Source organism: Mizuhopecten yessoensis, unplaced genomic scaffold (assembly GCF_002113885.1).
Source record: "Mizuhopecten yessoensis strain PY_sf001 unplaced genomic scaffold, ASM211388v2 scaffold4823, whole genome shotgun sequence".
NCBI classification, from domain to species: Eukaryota; Metazoa; Mollusca; class Bivalvia; order Pectinida; family Pectinidae; genus Mizuhopecten; species Mizuhopecten yessoensis.
This window is the reverse complement of record NW_018405739.1, coordinates 284,667-306,801: the sequence shown is the minus strand read 5'-3', so window position 1 is coordinate 306,801 and position 22,135 is coordinate 284,667. Positions and strand designations below refer to the sequence as shown.

Genomic DNA, 22,135 nt, shown 5'->3' with positions numbered 1-22,135 from the left:
ATCCTAGATGTTATTATTAAAAAGAGTTATACAATACTTATCCACAAGTTTTTGAGTCTTGAACCCAAATGTTAAGCACATGTATCAGTAAACTGAATATTTCTCTTGGAATCTGCTTCAAACTTTGGGGGAAAAGTCCTATTTGTACCATATGCTCCCCTGAGTGATAAAATTAATTTGGAAAAGGAACTGAAATACAAGACATTCTTCATTTTTGAAATTATATCTAAGTTCCCTAAGTTTATGATCTAGTGCCAGTCACTTTTCATAAATAAAGATGATGAGATTAATTTAATATAATAAAATAACCTTGCTATAGTGATATGTACACATATATAGTATAAATATATTTTATTATGAATTTTTTCTTGGACTTAAAATTAACCTAGAGAGGTCAAGTTAGATCAAATGTAAAAATAAGCAGTTAATGTCCTGGGTATAATAAATTGTATTTCATTATAAATATTCTTCGTGTATTTTAGATTTGCTTATATCTGGTAGATTGCAAGATTCTATACCACCAGGTCTAAATTAACATATAGGACAGTCTTTGAAAAATGGGACAAAATCTAAACAAGCTACTTGGGGTGGGCGACTCACTGAGGGTAGGTTAACTAATTTGATTGGTTTGGAAGAACACTGAACAGATGTACATGTCCTTTACCTGTTAACTCACAAAATACATGAACACAAACTTTAAACCATGAATTTATAACACAGGAAAATCAGCAGAAATCAATAAATTTTGCTTACAACAAAGAAGACAAGTGATGTGAATGATAAATGTTGAATCAACTAACTCAGCTTAGCTTTCTGACATCAACTATAAGACAAGACCTCATTAATAATATAAACCAAACCCCTCCCCCCTCCCCAAATCAAACCAAACTAGAATTCTTCAACGAGGCTGTGTACGAAAAATAACATAAATCAAGATGAATTTTAAAATCTCACTTTATATTTGAGTATGTGGTGACTGATTATGACAATATTTCTGCGCTCTTACCGAGTTTGGCATCATTACACCTTCACAATATAAATCCTCAGCAAACTACTTTCATTTGTCTCATTCTGGTTGAAAATGACGTACAACAGATTAATAAATGACAGTGATTCTCACTAATAAGAACTATATCTAAACCTTTGGATTTTAGGCCAACGAAACTAAATTGTCATTTGAATAAATAAACATGTAGCAACTTCACAGACATTTTCTAAGTTCTCAATGGCTCTTTAGAACACTCGAGTTTCTTTCGGAAAAGTTTATAACTCTGGATTATTCCAGCCATTTTAGAATATATTAATGTGTGATTCCTAACACTAATATTTTAAAATGTATGCGTAAATATAATAATTAATATTTGAATATATCAACTAAAATTCTATATTGGTGTTAGTTATACTTCCTGTTGAAAAATACGAAACTGTACGGGCGCAAAGCTAGTTTTACACAGCTCCCGTTTATCGGACTCGTGATCTTACAACGGGAGCAGTCATTTTCAAACATTTCTTCTTTGTCGGTCTCGCGAGAGTCTCGTTCTTTATAAGATATCTCATAAACTTTTCTTTATAAGATATCTTATATCTTTTATGAGATATCTTATATAACCTAGTCAAGGTCACTGTCACTATAAATAGAAAATCTGTTTTCGTGCGATAACTTGAGTTTCCTGTGGCCGATCAAACTCAAACATCATGCAGTGCTTTCTTACCAAAAGTGCTTGCATGGGATTGCTTTTCAGGTCCGAAGGTCAAAGGTCAAGGTCACTGTTACTATAATTAGAAAATCTGTTTTCGTGCGTTAACTTGAGTTTCCTTTGGCCGATCAAACTCAAACTTCATGCAGTGCTTCCTTACCAAAAGTGCTTGCTTTGGATTGCTTTTCAGGTCGGAAGGTCAAAGGTCAAGGTCACTGTTACTATAAATAGAAACTTCACTAAAACTGTATACTTGACGGCTTCGATCTACCACTTGACCCACCGTGTATACCTCTGAAATGCCGTATATGTCGATAAGTTGGGTTACTTCCCCTATTTATGGAGTTATGCTCTTTTGTTGTGTCGCCTGCGAAAAGCTGGTGACACATAGGTATTGCTTTGTCGGCGGCGGCGGCGGTGTCGTCCGAACAGAGGTTTTCGTGCGATAACTTGAGTTTCCTTGGGCCGATCAAACTCAAACTTCATGCAGTGCTTCCTTACCAAAAGTGCTTGCTTGGGAATGCTTTTCAGGTTAGAAGGTCAAAGGTCAAGGTCACTGTTACTATAAATAGAAAATCTGTTTTCGTGCTATAACTTGAGTTTCCTTGGGCCGATCAAACTCATACTTCATGCAGTGCTTCCTTACCAAAAGTGCTTGCTTGGGATTGCTTTTCAGGTTAGAAGGTCAAAGGTCAAGGTCACTGTCACTATAAATAGAAAATCTGTTTTCGTGCGATAACTTGAGTTTCCTATTTATAGTGACAGTGACCTTGACCTTTGACCTTCTAACCTGAAAAGCAATCCCAAGCAAGCACTTTTGGTAAGGAAGCACTGCATGAAGTTTGAGTTTGATCGGCCCAAGGAAACTCAAGTTATCGCACGAAAACCTCTGTTCGGACGACACCGCCGCCGCCGCCGACAAAGCAATACCTATGTGTCACCAGCTTTTCGCAGGCGACACAACAAAAGAGCATAACTCCATAAATAGGGGAAGTAACCCAACTTATCGACATATACTTTATTCACATCCTCTCAATGCAGGTTTACATTCAAAATGAATAACTTCATTATCAGTGGGGGACTAATTTATATACTTCATTGACATTTCCTTGATATAAGGCCTCTTCGTAGCTAGCATCAATCAAATTGGTGAAGTACATTGTAAGGGGGAGGGTAATGGAAACAATGTTTTAAACTAAGGGGCATGTATTTATATTCCAATGTGATAATTTGACTTTATTTCTATATTTCAGTGGATTTCTATACCACTTGATCCTACTATATGACTTACCTGACAACCGTTGGGAACACCTCGGCTGCCATCAAGTAGATTATACCGTATGATGCTGTAATTCCGAACTTTCCCAACATTGCGAATGTGACCTTTACTGCTACCATGTCTGTATAAAACAGGTCATCGTGTTTATCAAATAAAATGTCAGAAATCAGAGAAGGTGAAAGAGTTAAAACTGCAAACATTAAGTTGTTTCCATAACAATTACGCAGTCAATCTAATGTGACAAATGTAACAACTTAATTCAATGGTAGAATCATTTATCACAATAAGAAATATATATCAACTTGTCAAAGCCTCTTTAATCCGGACTCGTTTGATAACAGCTGATGTTGACTCAATAAACGGTCTTTATCTGGATCTAGTTACTTAAAGTAAATCTGGACTCACTAAATAAGCATTAATCCGGACACAAATGGTAATTAGAGTTAATGTAGAATCAATAAATAATGTTAATCCGGAAGCGTAACTATTGACCCAGATCAGATCCGAAAAACTCGAAAATAATTCAAGTGTCAAAAATACAGAAAATATGTTGTTCCTTCCTCATCTTTAATGTCGTGCCTGTTTGGTAAAATAAACTTACCATTAGGGATAAATCCAGATATGATACACGATATCCCTCCCGCAAGCATGGTTCCACAGAGGGGCCAGCGCCTACCCAGCCTGTTGAGGAAGATGACACAGAGGACATAGGCTGGGATCTCCACAGCCCCGGCTATACAGAAGTTGATGTAGGGATCGCCTCCCAGGTTATCTGTACCCAGTGACAGACCGTAGTACACCATAGCGTTGATCAACCTGTCACAATTACAGTCATTGTAGTCCAAGATGTGTAATACCTTTAGCCCACTATTGTTAAATGAACAACTCATTTGTTTCCAATGTGTACGTGTTCTATATAAATTTCAGGCTGTTTGATAAAATGCACCTTTTCGTGAAAAATAGAAAACTTTTAAGTATTTACTGAAAACACAATCTTCTATGGTTTGTACGTTACCTGAGAATATCACTCCGAAATATTCTCCAAATATGGGATAATCTTACCAATTAAACCAAACGTTGATGGATAGTAAAAACATTGGAAAAGGTCGCAGCAAGTCAAGAAAGGTGTACTTCCTGTCTTCGGGAACTTCCGGTTGGTCTTTTTTATCGGTTAAATTCTCCATCATGTTGTCGGTAAGAACTACTTTATTGGTCTTAGCTACTTTTTTCATGATCACCCTGGCCTCCTCAATCTTGTTCTTGGAAAGCAACCAGCGGACAGATTCTGGAAGACACCTGAAAAGGAAAGTAGGTCAAGGTCAACAAGTTTTTCAAAGTGGTCGCAATGTTATAAGGCGTTATAGGCCTGCACCACTTTTAGCTGTAATAGTCCTACTTTAGAGATCTACAGTCCTTTCTGAGTGACGACAAGGAGTTTCTTCAGAAAAATGCAGTGCTTGAATGACTTAACTACTCTAACCATGTCGAAGAACAATGGCAAGGTCCTTCACACTGTGAAGAGTTTGGTATACATTGTATAAATATCAATTTCAGCGTGATTCGACAGCTATCCCCTAAATAGATCTGTCTGCACACTGTAGGCCTACCTATAATCAATATATTGAATGTGTTTGATCTTATATCTTCAGAGTTTCTTCAGGGGTTCCATGCATTTCCCCTTCTGCTTCAACAGTAGTTTAAACCGATTTGGATTTCCACCTGTTTGGCCTCATGCATCACTGATATTCCTAAAGGGACGAAACAGCTGTATGGAGCAGTATATTTCGTTTTTGGCATACTGTGTCAATTACCAACTTAATGTGTACAATCATGTGTGTCTTACGTTCATCTTTCAAGATACAAGGTACATGTATCTGGTAGTGGATGTTTAGCTCCCGATGTTAGTCCTAACCTTAAAGCTCGATGGCCACAGTTATATTACACACACTTTAGTCGTTACTTATTGAAAATTAGTCAGGACCCCTCTAAGTTTTAAGATTCATATAATTAAGAGGTTTTATGCAACTCCGCTTCTATGTCAACAGTACATTTTATTTTATTTCATCAAATTTTATTGACAAGATGTCATAGTCAATTGGATTGAATAACAGGCAAAGCCTATAAAAATTCTCTCCGTCAAATGACTAAAGTGGAATAAACAATGAGACATAATATTTTAGACATGTTGCAAATGAAAATATTCACACAAAATAATTCATATTAACACAAGGCTAAGGGGAAGTAACTCATGAAGGAAACATCTCACACACCTCATACACATGTACACTTACACACACATACAAGTACATGATATATACACTATCCTAGACATATATTGGCAGGCTTAGACCAAAAGTCAATGTGCATATATTGTACAGGTAACTGCTACCAACAACTGTTACAATCAAAAATAATAAATTCATTTAATACATATAGAGTGTAATTATTTACAATTTCAAGATAAGTACACGTAATAGACAGTAGTCATTCTCAACTAGAATCTCCTGGATGTAATATAGAATATAAAGTATATTTTTGTTTAACATCGTGGCTTTAAGTCATATAAAAATTACAAGAGGCCCAATGGGCCTGCATCGCTCACCTGGTATAAATCTCACACTTGTAACCTTAAAAGTGATCTAAAATAAAGCTACAGGCAGGATATCAGTATTTATGACTAAAATTCATTCAAAAGAGCCTGTTCATTTTTTTTTAAAACATTTCACCCCTGTGATTGAAAGTCGAACAAAGTCATTCAGTAGAACAATTTTTATAGCCTTTCATCTCAGGATGCTTCTGGCCAAATATCATCACCTTGGGCATTTTGGTAATTGATAAGAAGTTGTTTAAAGTTTTTAACATATTTGACCCCGGTGTCCATGAATATGGGTGAAGGTCATTCATTTTAACAAACTTTTTAGCCCTTCATCTCAGCATGCTTCTGGCCAAATATCATCACCATGGGCATTTTGGTTATTGAGAAGAAGTTGTTTCAAGTTTTCAACATATTTGACCCCTGTGTCCATGAATATGGGTGGAGGTAATTCATTTTAACAAACTTGGTAGGCCTTCATCTCAGCATGCTACTGGACAAATATCATCACCCAGGGCATTTTGGTTATTGAGAAGAAGTTGTTTAAAGTTTTTAACAAATTTGACCCCTGTCACCTTGAATATAGGTGAAGGTCATTCATTTTAACAAACTTGGTAGGCCTTCATCTCAGCATGCTACTGGACAAATATCATCACCCAGGGCATTTTGGTTATTGAGAAGAAGTTGTTTAAAGTTTTCAACATATTTGACCCCTGTGTCCATGAATATGGGTGAAGGTAATTCATTTTAACAAACTTGGTAGCCCTTCATCTCAGCATGCTACTGGCCAAATATCATCACCCTGGGCATTTTGGTTATTCAGAAGAAGTTGTTTGAAGGTTTTTTAGACAATTGACCCCTGTGACCTTGAATGTAATTGAAGGTTATTAATTTGAACAAACCTGATAGCCCTTCACCCAAACATGCTACTGGCCAAATATCGTCTCCCTGGGCAGTTTGGTTATCGAGAAGAAGATGTTTAAAGTTTTTAACATATTTGACCCCTGTGACCTTGAAAATGGGTGAAGGTCATTAATTTTAACAAACTTTGTAGCCCTTCATCCCAGTTTGCTTCTGGACAAATATCAACACCCTAGGCCTTTCGATTATTAAGAAGAAGTCATTTAAAGTAAAATATTGACGCCGGACGACGGACGGACGGACGGACGGACGGACGACGGACGGCATAAGCTCACTTGGCACTTCGTGCCAGGTGAGCTAAAAACGACGGGATTTTCCAATAGAATGTTTTTATCAATGCGATTGTGGTTTCCATAACTATTAAGAGAAGTGAACAAAGTAGTTCTTTGATTATTAAAAATAGGACATTCCAAAAAGTAACGAGATACTGTTTCATGTTTAGCAGAGCAGGTACAAGCAGGACTATTAATAAGATGGTCATGGTGTAAATCATAGTTTAAAATACTGCAAGAGTTTCGAAGTTGACATAGAATAATACTTGCTCTTCGGTTACCTTCAGTTTTGAAAATTGAAACAAATTCACTATCAGAAATAATATCTATATTCAAATATTTTTTTAATGCTGCAGGAGAGGGAGAATTAAGAAGATCAGAATTTGCAGTGTTAATTGTGCGGCACATTTGAGGGAAAAAACTGTCGAAATAGTTATTAGTTTTACATAACGGTGGGTTGAAAAGCTTAGTTTGTCTGAGAGGGTAGGGGTTATCATTTTGATTATTAATGAAAGGATTTAAAACATTTTGTAAGTATTGAGGTGTCTGCCAATGCATAATTTTGTACATCATTACATGTTTGTGTTTATTTCGTCTTACAGATAGTGTTTCCCAACCTAGTTCATTGTATAGTTTGTCATGTGATACCCCAGAACGAAGACCTGTTATTATCCTAGCTGCTTCTAATTGTACAGATTCAAGAACATCTTTTGCCTGTTGTGTACAATTATCCCAAATAATATCTGCATTTTCATAAAATTGGCCTAATAAATCCCACATATATTTTAATTAATGATTTTCTATTTACTTTAGTTTTGACATGGCGAAGAATATTAAGTCTATTGTAAGCTTTTTTGTATATATTCTGTATGTGCTGTTTCCATGTTGCATCATCTTGAAGTGTAAGTCCTAAGTGTTGATGTGATGATGTGTCTATGATTTGGCTATTTTGGAAAAATAGTGGGATGTGATGGGTGTCTTGAATTCTAGATAATATGAGTGACTTTGTTTTACTTGGATTGAATTTAATGTCCCAAGTTGTTGACGACTGATTAGGATTACCGCCTGATTTGGTCCCTAGCATCACTGATGAGCCCTAAACGGACGAAACAGTTGTTTGGTGTCGTGTAATACGTACATCACATGTTTAAAAATGTATGTGCACCCGCACGCGTGTGAATTACGCTAATCTTTCACTACATACGCAACTGCTTTACAATTTATAACAACGTTAATAACAATTCGTACCACCAGTAGGCTGCAAACAGGGCCACGGGAACGGTGATGGCAACCTCAATGTAGCGCCAGTGTCGGATAAAGTAGGCCATCAGAGACAGGGTCATGTACCCCACACTGTAGAAACTCTGTATCATAAACCCAGCCATCAGTCGATATTTTGGTGCCACCAATTCTGTACCTGTTTAAGATTTAAAAGAAATAAATATAAATTTTGGGATGTGCTTTTATAAATGATCGAGTCATTTTTCCCATTCCTTTAGTTATTGAATGTATACAGCGAATGCTGCTTACTGACTGAAATATTATTTAATCTCAAAATGGACGAATATGTCGTTCCGGATAAAATTGACTCGATTTCAGTCCTATTTTACGTAGCACCACACCACAGCTATCATTAAATATCTTAACAGTTGCTGCCAATCACGTTAACGTCTGAAAGTATATCATTTTCAAGATTTTGATTAGGAAATTCATCGACGGGAATATGTTTCCATGTTCAATATGGTGGTGGATTGCAATATTGTAGCTTTTCACCATACAAATCAACAAAGAAATATCTTGAAATCATTTTTTTTCTGTTGGTTTAAGAATAGGGCAAAATATTATTTTCACAAAAAAACACTATAAGTAGTGAAATGATAGCATCATTTCTGATATACTCTTCATTTAACTTACACATTGTATACGCAACCAGAAAGAGGCCGGTCTGTGCTGCCCCCTGTAGGATATAAAATGGAATGAACACCGCCATAGAGGGCGCTACAGCTGCAACACATCCGGCTATCAGTAGGAACAGTAGACCGAAAAAGAACATTGGCTTCCTCCCAAATCTGAAATGACCGTTATATTTATAAGTCGATTAGCAATTAATATAAAATTTATATATATATGAATCTGTGCCACAAATCACCAAAGAAGAAAAAACAAATGGTTGTAGAACGATATTCTCTACTAATAAAACGAGGATATACGTACATATCTGAGAGCTGTCCGAATATGACTGCCCCAAGGAGACGACCTAAGAAGTAGAATGTCTTCGATGTACTTCGGAGCCATGCCTGACTACAAACCAGGTCAAACTGAAGACAAACAAGGCGTGAATCGTTATATTTCGTAACACAGACGTACACAGTATTTATATCAAATGATCAATGGAGGGGGACACGTACACAGTATTTATATCAAAGGATCAATGGAGGGGGACACGTACACAGCATCTATATCAAAGGATCAATGGAGGGGGAGACGTGCACAGAATTTATATCAAAGGATCAAGGGAGAGGGGGAGACGTACACAGTATTTATATCAAAGGATCAAGGGAGGGGACAAGTACATAGTATTTATATTATAAAATCAAGGGAGGGGAGACGTACACAGTATTTATATCAAAGGATCAAGGGAGGGGACAAGTACATAGTATTTATATTATAAAATCAAGGGAGGGGAGACGTACACAGTATTTATATCAAAGGATAAAGGTAGGGGAGACGTACACAGTATTTATATCAAATGATAAAGGGAGGGAAGACGTACACGGTATTTATATCAAAGGAACGATAGAGGGGTAGACGTACACAGTATTAATATCAAATTAGCAATGGAGGGGGAGACGTACACAGTATTGATACCAAAGGATCAATGGAGGGGGAGACTACACAGTATTTATATAAAGGATCACGGGAGGGGGAGACGTACACAGTATTTATACCAAGGGATCAATGGAGGGGGAGACTACACAGTATTTATATCATCAATGGAAGGGCGAGACGTACACAGTATTTATATCAAAGGATCGAGGGAGGTGGAGACTACACAGTATTTATATCAAATGATCAATGGAAGGGCGAGCCGTACACAGTATTTATATCAAAGGAGCACGGGAGGGGGAAACGTACACAGTATTTATATCAAATGATAAAGGGAGGGGGGACGTACACAGTATTAATATCAAATGATCCATGGAGGGGGAGACGTACACAGTATTTATATCAAATGATCGAGGGAAGGGTAGACGTACGGCATAGTATCAATATCAAAGGATCAAGGGAAGGGCGAGCCGTACACAGTATTTATATCAAATGATCGAGGGAAGGGTAGACGTACGGCATAGTATGTATATCAAAGGATCAATGGAAGGGCGAGCCGTACACAGTATTTATATCAGTACACAGTATTTATATCAAATGATCAAAGGAGGGGGAGTCGTACACAGTATTTATATCAAATGATCGAGGGAAGGGTAGACGTACGGCATAGTATGTATATCAAAGGATCAATGGAAGGGCGAGCCGTACTCAGTATTTATATCAAAGGATCACGGGAGGGGGAGACGTACACAGTATTAATATCAAATTATCAATGGAGGGGGAGACGTACACAGTATTTATACCAAAGGATCATTGGAGGGGGAGACTACACAGTATTTATATAAAGGATCACGGGAGGGGGAGACGTACACAGTATTTATACCAACGGATCAATGGAGGGGGAGACTACACAGTATTTATACCAAAGGATCAATGGGGGGGGAGACTACACAGTATTTATACCAAACGATCAAGGGAGGGGGAGACTACACAGTATTTATATAAAGGATCACGGGAGGGGGAGACGTACACAGTATTTATATCAAATGATCAAAGGAGGGGGGACTAACCAGTATTTATATCAAAGGATCCCGGGAGGGGGAAACGTACACAGTATTTATATCAAATGATCGAGGGAAGGGTAGACGTACGGCATAGTATGTATATCAAAGGATCAATGGAAGGGCGAGCCGTACTCAGTATTTATATCAAAGGATCACGGGAGGGGGAGACGTACACAGTATTAATATCAGATGATAAATGGAGGGGGAGACGTACACAGTATTAATATCAAATGATAAAGGGAGGGAAGACGTACACGGTATTTATATCAAAGGAACGATAGAGGGGTAGACGTACACAGTATTAATATCAAATTAGCAATGGAGGGGGAGACGTACACAGTATTGATACCAAAGGATCAATGGAGGGGGAGACTACACAGTATTTATATCATCAATGGAAGGGCGAGACGTACACAGTATTTATATCAAAGGATAAAGGTAGGGGAGACGTACACAGTATTTATATCAAAAGATCAATGGAGGGGGAGACGTACACAGGATTAATATCAAATGATCAATGGAGGGGGAGACATACACAGTATTTATATCAAATGATAAAGGGAGGGGAGACGTACACAGTATTTATATCAAATGATCGAGGGAAGGGTAGACGTACGGCATAGTATCAATATCAAAGGATCAATGGAAGGGCGAGCCGTACTCAGTATTTATATCAAAGGATCACGGGATGGGGAGACGTACACAGTATTTATATCAAAGGATAAAGGTAGGGGAGACGTACACAGTATTTATATCAAATCATCAAGGGAGGGGAGACGTACACAGTAGTTATATCAAAGGATCAAGGGAGGGGACAAATACATAGTATTTATATTATAAAATCAAGGGAGGGGAGACGTACACAGAATTTATATCAAAGGATCAAGGGAGGGGGAGACGTACACAGTATTTATATCAAAGGATAAAGGTAGGGGAGACGTACACAGTATTTATATCAAAAGATCAATTGAGGGGGAGACGTACACAGTATTAATATCAGATGATAAATGGAGGGGGAGACGTACACAGTATTAATATCAGATGATAAATGGAGGGGGAGACGTACACAGTATTGATACCAAAGGATCAATGGAGGGGGAGACTACACAGTATTTATATAAAGGATCACGGGAGGGGGAGACGTACACAGTATTTATACCAAGGGATCAATGGAGGGGGAGACTACACAGTATTTATACCAAACGATCAAGGGAGGGGGAGACTACACAGTATTTATATAAAGGATCACGGGAGGGGGAGACGTACACAGTATTAATATCAGATGATAAATGGAGGGGGAGACGTACACAGTATTAATATCAGATGATAAATGGAGGGGGAGACGTACACAGTATTTATACCAACGGATCAATGGAGGGGGAGACTACACAGTATTTATACCAAAGGATCAATGGAGGGGGAGACGTACACGGTATTTATATCAAAGAATCAATAGAGGGGGAGACGTACACAGTATTAATATCAAATTATCAATGGAGGGGGAGACGTACACAGTATTAATATCAAATTAGCAATGGAGGGGGAGACGTACACAGTATTTATACCAAAGGATCAATGGAGGGGGAGACTACACAGTATTTATACCAAAGGATCAAGGGAGGGGGAGACTACACAGTATTTATATCAAATGATCAAGGGAGGGGAGACGTACACAGTATTTATATCAAATGATCAAGGGAGGGGAGATGTACACAGTATTTATATCAAAAGATCAATGGAGGGGGAGACGTACACAGTATTAATATCAAATGATCAATGGAGGGGGAGACGTACACAGTATTTATATCAAAGGATCAAGGGAGGGGGAGACGTACACAGTATTTATATATCAAAGATTAAATGAAGGGGCAGACGTTTATAGTTCAAAGTATCAAGAGGGGAAGACATACAGAGAAGTCAGGGAGTTTTGTATCAAACAATAGTTGTATTACAGCCGTTGTATTGTATTGATAGCAGAGCATTCATGATGAGTGCGACGTATTTGTCAATATCGCTGAACTAAAAAATCGTATACAGTAATAACAAAAAGGTTTTAATGTAGAGTGTTTCTGCATTTATTTACATACACGAGGTGACTGACCCAGCATTCGATTTACTACCTTAAACGAATATTTTATGCCGGTCAGTACGTCGACCTCTTTACTCAAGGTCGTCCGTTGCTGGAGTCTCGTAATGTACACATAACAATTATAAATTCATGGGCGTTTAATAGAAATCTGATGGTACAAGCAAAACCTTCGCTTATTAAAACCAGGAGAGTTTATTGACATGATATTTAAATTTCATACATTTTTATCCTGACACTCCAATGTTTAACTTGTTCATAAAAAAAGACCCATACGTCTACATAGACAATGCCAAGTATCCCCTTTCTGGTAGAAACCTTGATTGGCGTGGGTCTGTACAGCCCAACTGCTGTTCTATGTTGTTTGTAAAAACTTATCGCATCTGTGATTATCAAAATGACATGTTTACCTGTACTTTAAGCAACTCCAAGGCCACATTGAAACAAACTTTTATAAAAAGCTAAGATATTTTTTTTCAAACAAAGTCACATCTTTTTAAAATCTGAACTTGCACATGTCGAACAAAACTTGCTAACAACACTGAAACGTGAAGGAAGGCCCTCCATCGAGTGAGGAAATGACAGGTGACCTTGGTGGTATGGCTATGCACGTTGGAAGTCCTTGTGTGGGAGCTAGGCGTTATTTTCGGAAATCTTTGACAGACGATGTTATATGTTGTAATCTATCGTACATGTGTTTCTGTTTTCAGAACAAAACCGACATTTTTGACGCCAGATTACCCATAACAAAAGTAACACTGCTTTCTGCTGATTACACCCGTTCAAACCGGGTTCTGTTCCTTTCAAGGCGATATCGAAATCGAAAGTAGAGACATTCTGTTTTTAGTTACAAGTGTACTGTCTATACGTATCATTACCCGACATGACTATATCGTCATACGACACGATTTCACCTATTGTTTTGCTATCATTAGGTATTTTAAATAAATCTTTTTACGGTATAGCAAACCAAAACACATATGCTTAATATGTACGCCTTATCAGAAACCAAACATGTATGCGGTATACGTGACCTACGTTTTTTAGCGGTCTTATAGCAGAAAAAGTAGTCATGCGTGCGTCGAAATTCATTAACTTATTTCAAGATGGAAAACACATTTTTCACCCAAAATTACTTTTGAATGCTATGTTAAATGTCCAAGATCTTTATCAGTGGGCTGTTGTCTATATCACGGTTAAAGTTGCAATTTTCAGCAACGAAATATGGAAAAAGTAGTTCCATGTCAATTTGGAGAATCGTGCGATCCCAATAGAGTCGAAAAAATCCCGGCTTGTTTGTTCCTTACTGGTTTTTTAATACACTATGATATGTTACGACTGCTGTATTGGTCTTCGTTAAGAAGCAGATGGTTAAATTCAACAATTAAGTAGTCTGCGCAGTTACCAGCAATAAAGTCGGTTTTAATATCTATAGTATATATATATATATAACCTTCTATAAACAAGGAGCCTTCAACAGAATCCTAAAGGAGCATTTGGACACGCATGTATATGGACGGAACCGGACGGACGTACAAGCTCGCTCATTTATATCCCTTTCACACTGTACACGTGAAATTACGTCATGCTTTCGGGATCCTACGTCATACTTACGTCAGATACGATGGTCGGCCCGTATACATCTTCCGAGTACTCCCATTCCGTGCAGGTCTCCAAGGGCAAGTTAGAATCCCCCGTGACTTCGGACCCCCGGATGGCCAGAGTTCCGTTGGCGATCATATTGTATGCCTGTGTTGGGTTATACATCTCACATCCGTCTCCTTTGGCTCTTAAAAAATTCATCCATTGTGTGAAACTTGTGTTAACGAAACCGTCACTTTCAGAAAGGTTCATAGCACCAATCTTGCATTGATAGTCGGGTTTAGCTCCAACAAACACCATATTCATTGCATGGAACGCACATACAATACCAACCAAACATATCAGGAACAGTCGTAGTTTCTGGTAGGGGCCAAATCCATTCACAATCTGTAGCAACTCGTCAAAATGCATGTCTGCAATTTCGGCCTTAGATTTTATGTAAGCTCTGCAAATAAGAAAATATTCAGATTATTTGACATATAATACTGAAATGGGGAGCTCACATATATATCTATACGGTATTGCCGACCTGCCCCTGTGGGTCTCTATCATTTATACATATATGAACAGATATCATGTCAATGTCTAGCAACATCACCAAATAAGCAGCGCTCCGACACGGGATTAGCTGCATATGATTGTCAATGTGTAAGACTATTTTACTAGTAATCGTTCTGTCATCTATGACTTTTTATCCTGAATGTAAGGACAGCACAGCACAACAGAAATGGAGACTCTCGTGATGGGGGTCGCGTAACGTCTTTATAAATAGTGCAAATAGGTTGCAATTATGCTGCGATGAAACGAGATATGAAGTCGTGGTAACGAGATAAAAACTAGTGCTTTGATGTCGTCTGTCAGTGGTCGTAAACTGTGACCGTTATGGCTCTAAACATGGTTGCAAAAATGTAAGGTAGTTGTTAAAGTAAAACCTGTCGAAACCTAAGGCAGCAATAGAGAGGAGCGTAGTGAACACAAAAGGCGGGGGGCAAGTTTGTCGGAGCCACATTACCGTTCTTTCTTGAGCATGCCGTCATCTTGCATGGTTGTGGAAAGAGTTGTCGATTTGGGTATGAGCAAAGAGATAGAGACGGTTCAAAGACAGCACTGCGTCCCGCTCACATGCACACGCTATCAATTTGGAATTCAAATGAAAAGCGCGTCATTAGTACACATGTAACGTTTGTTACGTTGCCGGGCAACAGATAACAACATAATATTGAACTAAGTTCATTACTGTACGCCCAGTGTATGAAAACTATAGAGTCTACATGGTTTCGCACTGAAAACTGAAATATTAGCGGCGAAAGTGTTTAGAATTTTTTTCATCTATTCTGCAACGAAGAGAAAATATCCTTAGCGTGTCTTCCGATCCTTCGCATTGTTATGAGGCAAATAGACAATGGATAATTAGCATTACTTCGTTCCGTACTCTTGATACAATAAGCCAAATGAATGAAAAGACGAAGAAACAGAAGCGACGAAACAAATTTTCGAGAACGATAAACGTACTCATCCTTTGTGTCTGAAGAGGCGACAGATTCGCGTCGTTTCCTAGATACAAGTTTCCGGAACAAAACGTCATGTGTTTTTGCAGTTAAGTGATACATTTACATTACGGGGCGTGATAACATCCAGTATTTAAGTAAATCTCCGTCGGCGTGCAGTGTTTGTTTATTTGACGTCATCGCAACAGCTTCCGAAGGTCATCTGATTACGGATGACTAGGGAGACATAGCCGGCAAGACAGAGTAATGCAGTCGTTACACAGGGCAACAGCTTCCGAAGGTCATCTGATTACGGATGACTTGGGAGACATAGCCGGCAAGACAGAGTAATGAAGTCGTTACACAGGGACAACAGCTTCCGAAGGTCATCTGATTACGGATGACTAGGGAGACATAGCCGGCAAGACAGAGTAATTGAGTCGTTACACAGAGGCTGCAGCAGACGAGTTAGGTCATGGTCTCCTCAATGTCCTCGAAGAGTTACACAACAGAAACCCCTGTAGGAGGCCCCACACAATTTGTCTCTTACGAAATGCAGTGAGATACATCAGGTATATTATTTACCAGGGTCCATATTCATGAAACCGTTCTCATGCTCAAGCATGGATTGTGGGCTCAAGCCTGATTTCTTGTTCCGGTTATTACTTAATAGTAAAATCTTATTTTGTCAGTGATTTGGAAAACCTTTGAAAAGACTAAAGGCCGAATACTGTTTTCAATTTTTTTCATTTGACATTTTGATCGTTTGCAATGATTTAAGTGAGTTACAAGAAAGTTGGGTTGAGTTCATGAATATTTCTGGAACGGGGTCATTTCACCAGAGGGACTGAGTTAGCAACCTTGATTATGAGGTGTATTGACAGACGAGGCTAGTACATGATACTTTCAATGTTAACTGCCAATCAGCCAATGTTTCATAAGTTTGTAGTTCCTATCTAAAATCAGTTCCGGCTAATTACTGGGCCATTCAGGATGTTCAATGAGGAACTGATGAATGAAATGTACTGGTATTAAACTTTTGAAAAATGTATACTTTTGATCTATTTCCATGTCTATGTGCGGAATTGCACAGGGGCAAAATGTCTGGGCGTTTCTGTTTTGGGTCACCGGTATTGCTTGTAAACTTCCGGTGTAGCCTAGACAGTTGTCACTGGTGTTGAACTTCAAATACTAAAGTTATTAGTTAAAATGTTCAGTAATAACATATAGTAAAGGGTTTAGTTGTTGGTGTCCTGAAAGGCCCGGATATTGCGCTATTTCGGTCGTAGCTATTTTTCTCATCGGCTTTCCCAAAAGATAAAACTGACCACACTGGACGTTGGTTTCAGTTCATGTCCTTATCAACTACGTAGACTTTCGTTAGGAAATCTTTATTTTCAGTATCTAGTCAATCATTGTTTATATATTAAGTAAAATTTCGATTTTACATACACGTATTTCCAAAATGATGAATCTTATTGCAAATAGCCCACAATATCGTCTTGAAATTGGAACTGGTACACAAGCATTCCATAAACTCTGAACACTAGGAACAGCATAGTGTCCATGAAATGTCTAGTCCCCGTGTTTACACAGTTGTAACGTTTAGATATACTCACGTATTATCGGGTGTACGTCCGGCGGGCTGTACTTCGGGGTTTCCTTCAGGTTTCTGCTGGAAAATAAAACAGAAATTAAATTAGGTATTCAACAGTATCTGACAATGTAAACACCATGCTTTTACATAAGTAAGATATCACTAATGCTTTTAATTTTAAAAACCTGGTAGGCTTGTGATCAGTGGTCGCCGGAGAATACTTAGTATTACAATTGCAAGTGCACAATGTTCGTCCCATTCGGCACATCCCGATATGGAGACAGGCCCATACGCTTTATATATTTACATATCTAACGATCTCGAATATTTGATACATCTGTAAATATGGACATTGGAGACCGGCAAGGAAAGATACCCGTAACAATAATACATGTAGCTAATAATGAGAATTATCGCAACAGGGACAATCAAGAAAAGTCACACAGGACGTGCACTACTGTAAGGTCAAATTGTTTGCATATATTTGTATAAAGCACCAGCATCAGTATTCTAAATAAGTGGGGTTTTTTTAATATCTCCAATTCAGAAGATTTTATCACAGTTACATGAGACAATATGGCAAAGAATCAATCATACAATTAGATTATAAACCATTTTAACAGGACATTGTATGAAATAAGGCCGCACGGTCATATATGGTAATAGATATGTCAATGAATCCCTGTCACCTAAGTGTAAATGTGAATTTACGTCTCCACACAACCTCACTATCGTCTAGTGTTAATCTGATTCCAATTTACGTCTCCACACAGCCTCACTATCGTCTAGTGTTAATTATAATCGCAGTCCATCTTACGTCTCCACACAACCTCACTATCGTCTTGTGTAAATCTGAGTCCAACTTACGTCTCCACACAACCTAACTATCGTCTAGTGTTAATCTGAGTCCAACTTACGTCTCCACTCAACCTCACTATCGTCTTGTGTAAATCGGAGTCCAACTTACGTCTCCACACAACCTCACTATCGTTTTGTGTAAATCTGAGTCCAACTTACGTCTCCACACAACCTCACTGTCGTCTAGTGTAAATCTGAGTCCAACTTACGTCTCAACACAACCTAACTATCGTCTAGTGTTAATTATAATCGCAGTCCAACTTACGTCTCCAAACAACCTTAATATCGTTTTGTGTAAATCTGAGTCCAAGTTACCTCTCAACACAACCTCTCTATCGGCTTGTGTTAATCTGAGTCCAATTTACGTCTCAACACAACCTCACTATCGTCTTGTGTGAATCTGAGTTCAACTTACGTCTCCACACAATCTCACTATCGTCTTGTGTTAATCCGAGTCCAACTTACGTCTCCAAACAACCTTACTATCGTTTTATGTAAATCTGAGTCCAACTTACGTCTCCAAACAACCTTACTATCGTTTTGTGAAAATCTGAGTCCAATTTACGTCTCAACACGACCTCACTATCGTCTAGGATAAATATGAGTCCAATTTACGTCTTAACACAACCTCACTGTTGTCTAGTGTAAATCTGAGTCCAATTTACGTCTCAACACAACCTAACTATCGTCTAGTGTTACTCTGAGTCCAACTTACGTCTCCAAACAACCTTAATATCGTTTTGTGTAAATCTGAGTCCAGTTTACGTCTCAACACAGACTCACTGTCGTCTAGTGTAAAACTGAGTCTATTTAACACCTCACCACAACCTCACTATCTAGTGCAAATTAGGTTCCATATTACTATAAACTCAACCTCACTATCGTCTTGTGTTAATCCGAGTCCAACTTACGTCTCCACACTACCTTAGTATCGTTTTGTGTAAATCTGAGTCCAACTTAAGTCTCCACACAACCTCACTGTCGCCTAGTGTAAATCTGAGTCCAATTTACGTCTCAACACGACCTCACTATCGTCTAGGATAAATATGAGTCCAATTTACGTCTTCACACAACCTCACTGTTGTCTAGTGTAAATCTGAGTCTATTTAACTCCTCACCACAACCTCACTATCTAGTGCAAATTAGGTTCCATATTACTATAAACTCAACCTCACTATCGTCTTGTGTTAATCTCAGCCCAACTTACGTCTCCACACAATCTCACTATCGTCTTGTGTTAATCTCAGCCCAACTTACGTCTCCACACTACCTTACTATCGTTTTGTGTAACTCTGAGTCCAACTTACGTCTCAACACAACCTCCCTATCGTCTTGAGGTAATCTAAGTCCAACTTACGTCTCCAAACAACCTTAATATCGTTTTGTGTAAATCTGAGTCCAATTTACGTCTCAACACGACCTCACTATCGTCTTGTGTGAATCTGAGTTCAACTTACGTCTCCACACAATCTCACTATCGTCTTGTGTTAATCCGAGTCCAACTTACGTCTCCAAACAACCTTACTATCGTTTTGTGAAAATCTGAGTCCAATTTACGTCTCAACACAACCTAACTATCGTATTGTGTAAATTTGAGTCCAATTTACGTCTCAACACGACCTCACTATCGTCTATTATAAATATGAGTCCAATTTACGTCTTCACACAACCTCACTGTTGTCTAGTGTAAATCTGAGTCTATTTAACACCTCACCACAACCTCACTATCTAGTGCAAATTAGGTTCCATATTACTATAAACTCAACCTCACTATCGTCCAGTGTAAAAACAACCTCACTATCGTCTACTTTTAATCTGAGTCCCATTTACCCCTTTTCACAACCGTTCTTGGAATTAACTATGAATGTCTACTGAAGGCATACCAATGCCTTGATTGAATCAAATTAATATAATTTACAAAAACAAACACTCAAACAAAAAATGTGTCGTTATCTAGACCGTACGTGCTGTAGTTTCAATACAATTTTGATTTGTGTAGATTGATATGCGAAATCCTATCTAAATTGTGTTTGGTACTTGGTACCGTATGGACGCTTCTGTCGAGTACAGAACACTGTAGCACATAAAGGGTTGTTTGTAGAATGTTGAGTGATCTGCAGTATAAATATGGTGTCGTTATCAAAATATTTATCTCCACAGCAGGATGATCAATGCTCCCAAATGTCATGTTTTATATTCACCGCCAACAAAAAACGAAAACAAGTGTAAGTTATAATATGCCTAAACTGAAATGTCATGCACGGCCCCATTTAATGAAATTATACGAAAAAATAGACAATAGCGAACCTAAAAATAAAATGAAAACAATCAAGCCACGTTTTACTTCCTTACCGTCTCTGATCTAACAAATCAGTTGTGTTTTCATTTCGGCTGTTCCATGTTTACTCGGTCAAGTTACAATACAAGTTGTTCCGAATGCAGTTTTTGGTACTTTGCACGAGTGTAATAAATGGGAGCTGTGTAAAACTAGTATTTTTTCTACAGCAAGTATAACTAACACCAATATAAAATATTATCAATAGGTTTAGTTGATATATTTGAATATTATGTATTACATTAACGCATAGATTTGAAAAGATTGGTATAAGAAAGCACATATTACTATATACTTAAAATGGCTAGAATAATCCCGAGTTATAAACTTTGCCGAATGAAACTCGAGTGTTCCGAAGAGCCATTGGGAACTTAGATAATTCCGTGAAGTTGTTGGGTTTAATTATTAAACGACAGTTGGTTTTATTGGTCTAAAAGAAATAATTCTTTTTGGCGAGAACCACTGTCGTTTATTAGTTTGTTGCACGTATTTTTCGACCAGAATGAGACAAATGACAGTAGTTTGTTTAGGATTTATATGGTGTGGGTCCTAGTGCAGCTGTAATGATACCAAACTCGGTAAGAGCGCAGAAGCAGTCTTCACGTACTCAAATATAAACCGAGATTAGAACATTCATATCAATGTTTTTGTTATTTTCGTACATAGCCGCCTCGTTAAGTTCTAGTTTGGTTTGGTTTGGGAGGGTGTATGTGTCTGCCATTGCATGTTTATAAAGTTGTTATTTGTTTTATATTACCATTTAGGAAGTCATGGTTTCTTTGACAAGTTTCCCCTGTAGATAGAGATATGCCATTCATTTTTAGCTTTGGGTTGATAATTTTACAGCAATTTTCAGATACAAATACAGACATTTAGTGTCAATTCCGCAACCTGCCACCTAGGGAAATGTCACTTAACGGTCGCCTAAGTTGTAATATAATTGCTATAGATTGTTATGATGTGACAAATAACAATATTACATATGTATAGCAGGTATTTGTCAGATAAAAGTGAAGTAATGTAATAAAGTAAATTTTCCCTACCCAGGGAGGAATGGATGCCCCGGGGATCGTAAAATTTACATCATGATTAAGCACATTAGGCCACTTCCACCCACCAGGAGGTTTTGACAATATCTAGGTCTGGAGAGGGCAATTGATAACAAGAGGCCCATGGGCCTTAACGGTCACCTGATATATTTATACAGAGGGTTGATTTTGTTTTTAACATGAACAAAAATATTATTCAAAGTGACAAAAAACAATAAAACCACCTTACTCAATATCTAGCATACAGATTTCAGACTAAAAAGGATTTGAAACTAGCACCTCTGATTCTTAACAAGGAAAATGAAGAAATTTTAGCACACTGACTCCTTTGAGCCCCACCCTACAGCCCTTGGGGGTAGGGCTGGCTCAAAATTTTCAAAGTATCAAACTGTCAATTCAAGGTTATAATTCCAATCAAGTTATTAACATGTAATATTCAAAGTATCATTTGCCATTATAAACCATAATA

The 22,135-nt window shown here is 38.0% G+C and overlaps 1 protein-coding gene across 3 annotated transcripts in view; it reads right to left on the bottom strand.

Moving 5' to 3' along the window:
• The window catches only part of LOC110449807 (organic cation transporter protein-like), a 36,660-nt gene that overhangs the window by 7,497 nt on the left and 7,028 nt on the right, over positions 1–22,135 (bottom strand). For 2 of the 3 annotated variants that reach the window (XR_002462902.1, XM_021496900.1), the window contains exons 1-8: positions 15,353–15,435; positions 14,353–14,785; positions 8,977–9,080; positions 8,677–8,831; positions 8,011–8,179; positions 4,039–4,272; positions 3,578–3,792; positions 2,989–3,097 (exon numbers count right to left, since the gene is read on the bottom strand). Coding sequence is in view for 2 of the 3 variants with exons in the window: in XM_021496900.1 (XP_021352575.1) it covers positions 2,989–3,097; positions 3,578–3,792; positions 4,039–4,272; positions 8,011–8,179; positions 8,677–8,831; positions 8,977–9,080; positions 14,353–14,785; positions 15,353–15,384 (1,451 nt within the window). In the remaining variant the exon portion in view is untranslated. Of the gene's footprint in view, positions 1–2,988; positions 3,098–3,577; positions 3,793–4,038; positions 4,273–8,010; positions 8,180–8,676; positions 8,832–8,976; positions 9,081–14,352; positions 14,786–15,352; positions 15,436–17,446; positions 17,503–22,135 lie in introns of those variants that run through there. The other variant, XM_021496901.1, reaches the window with a different exon arrangement.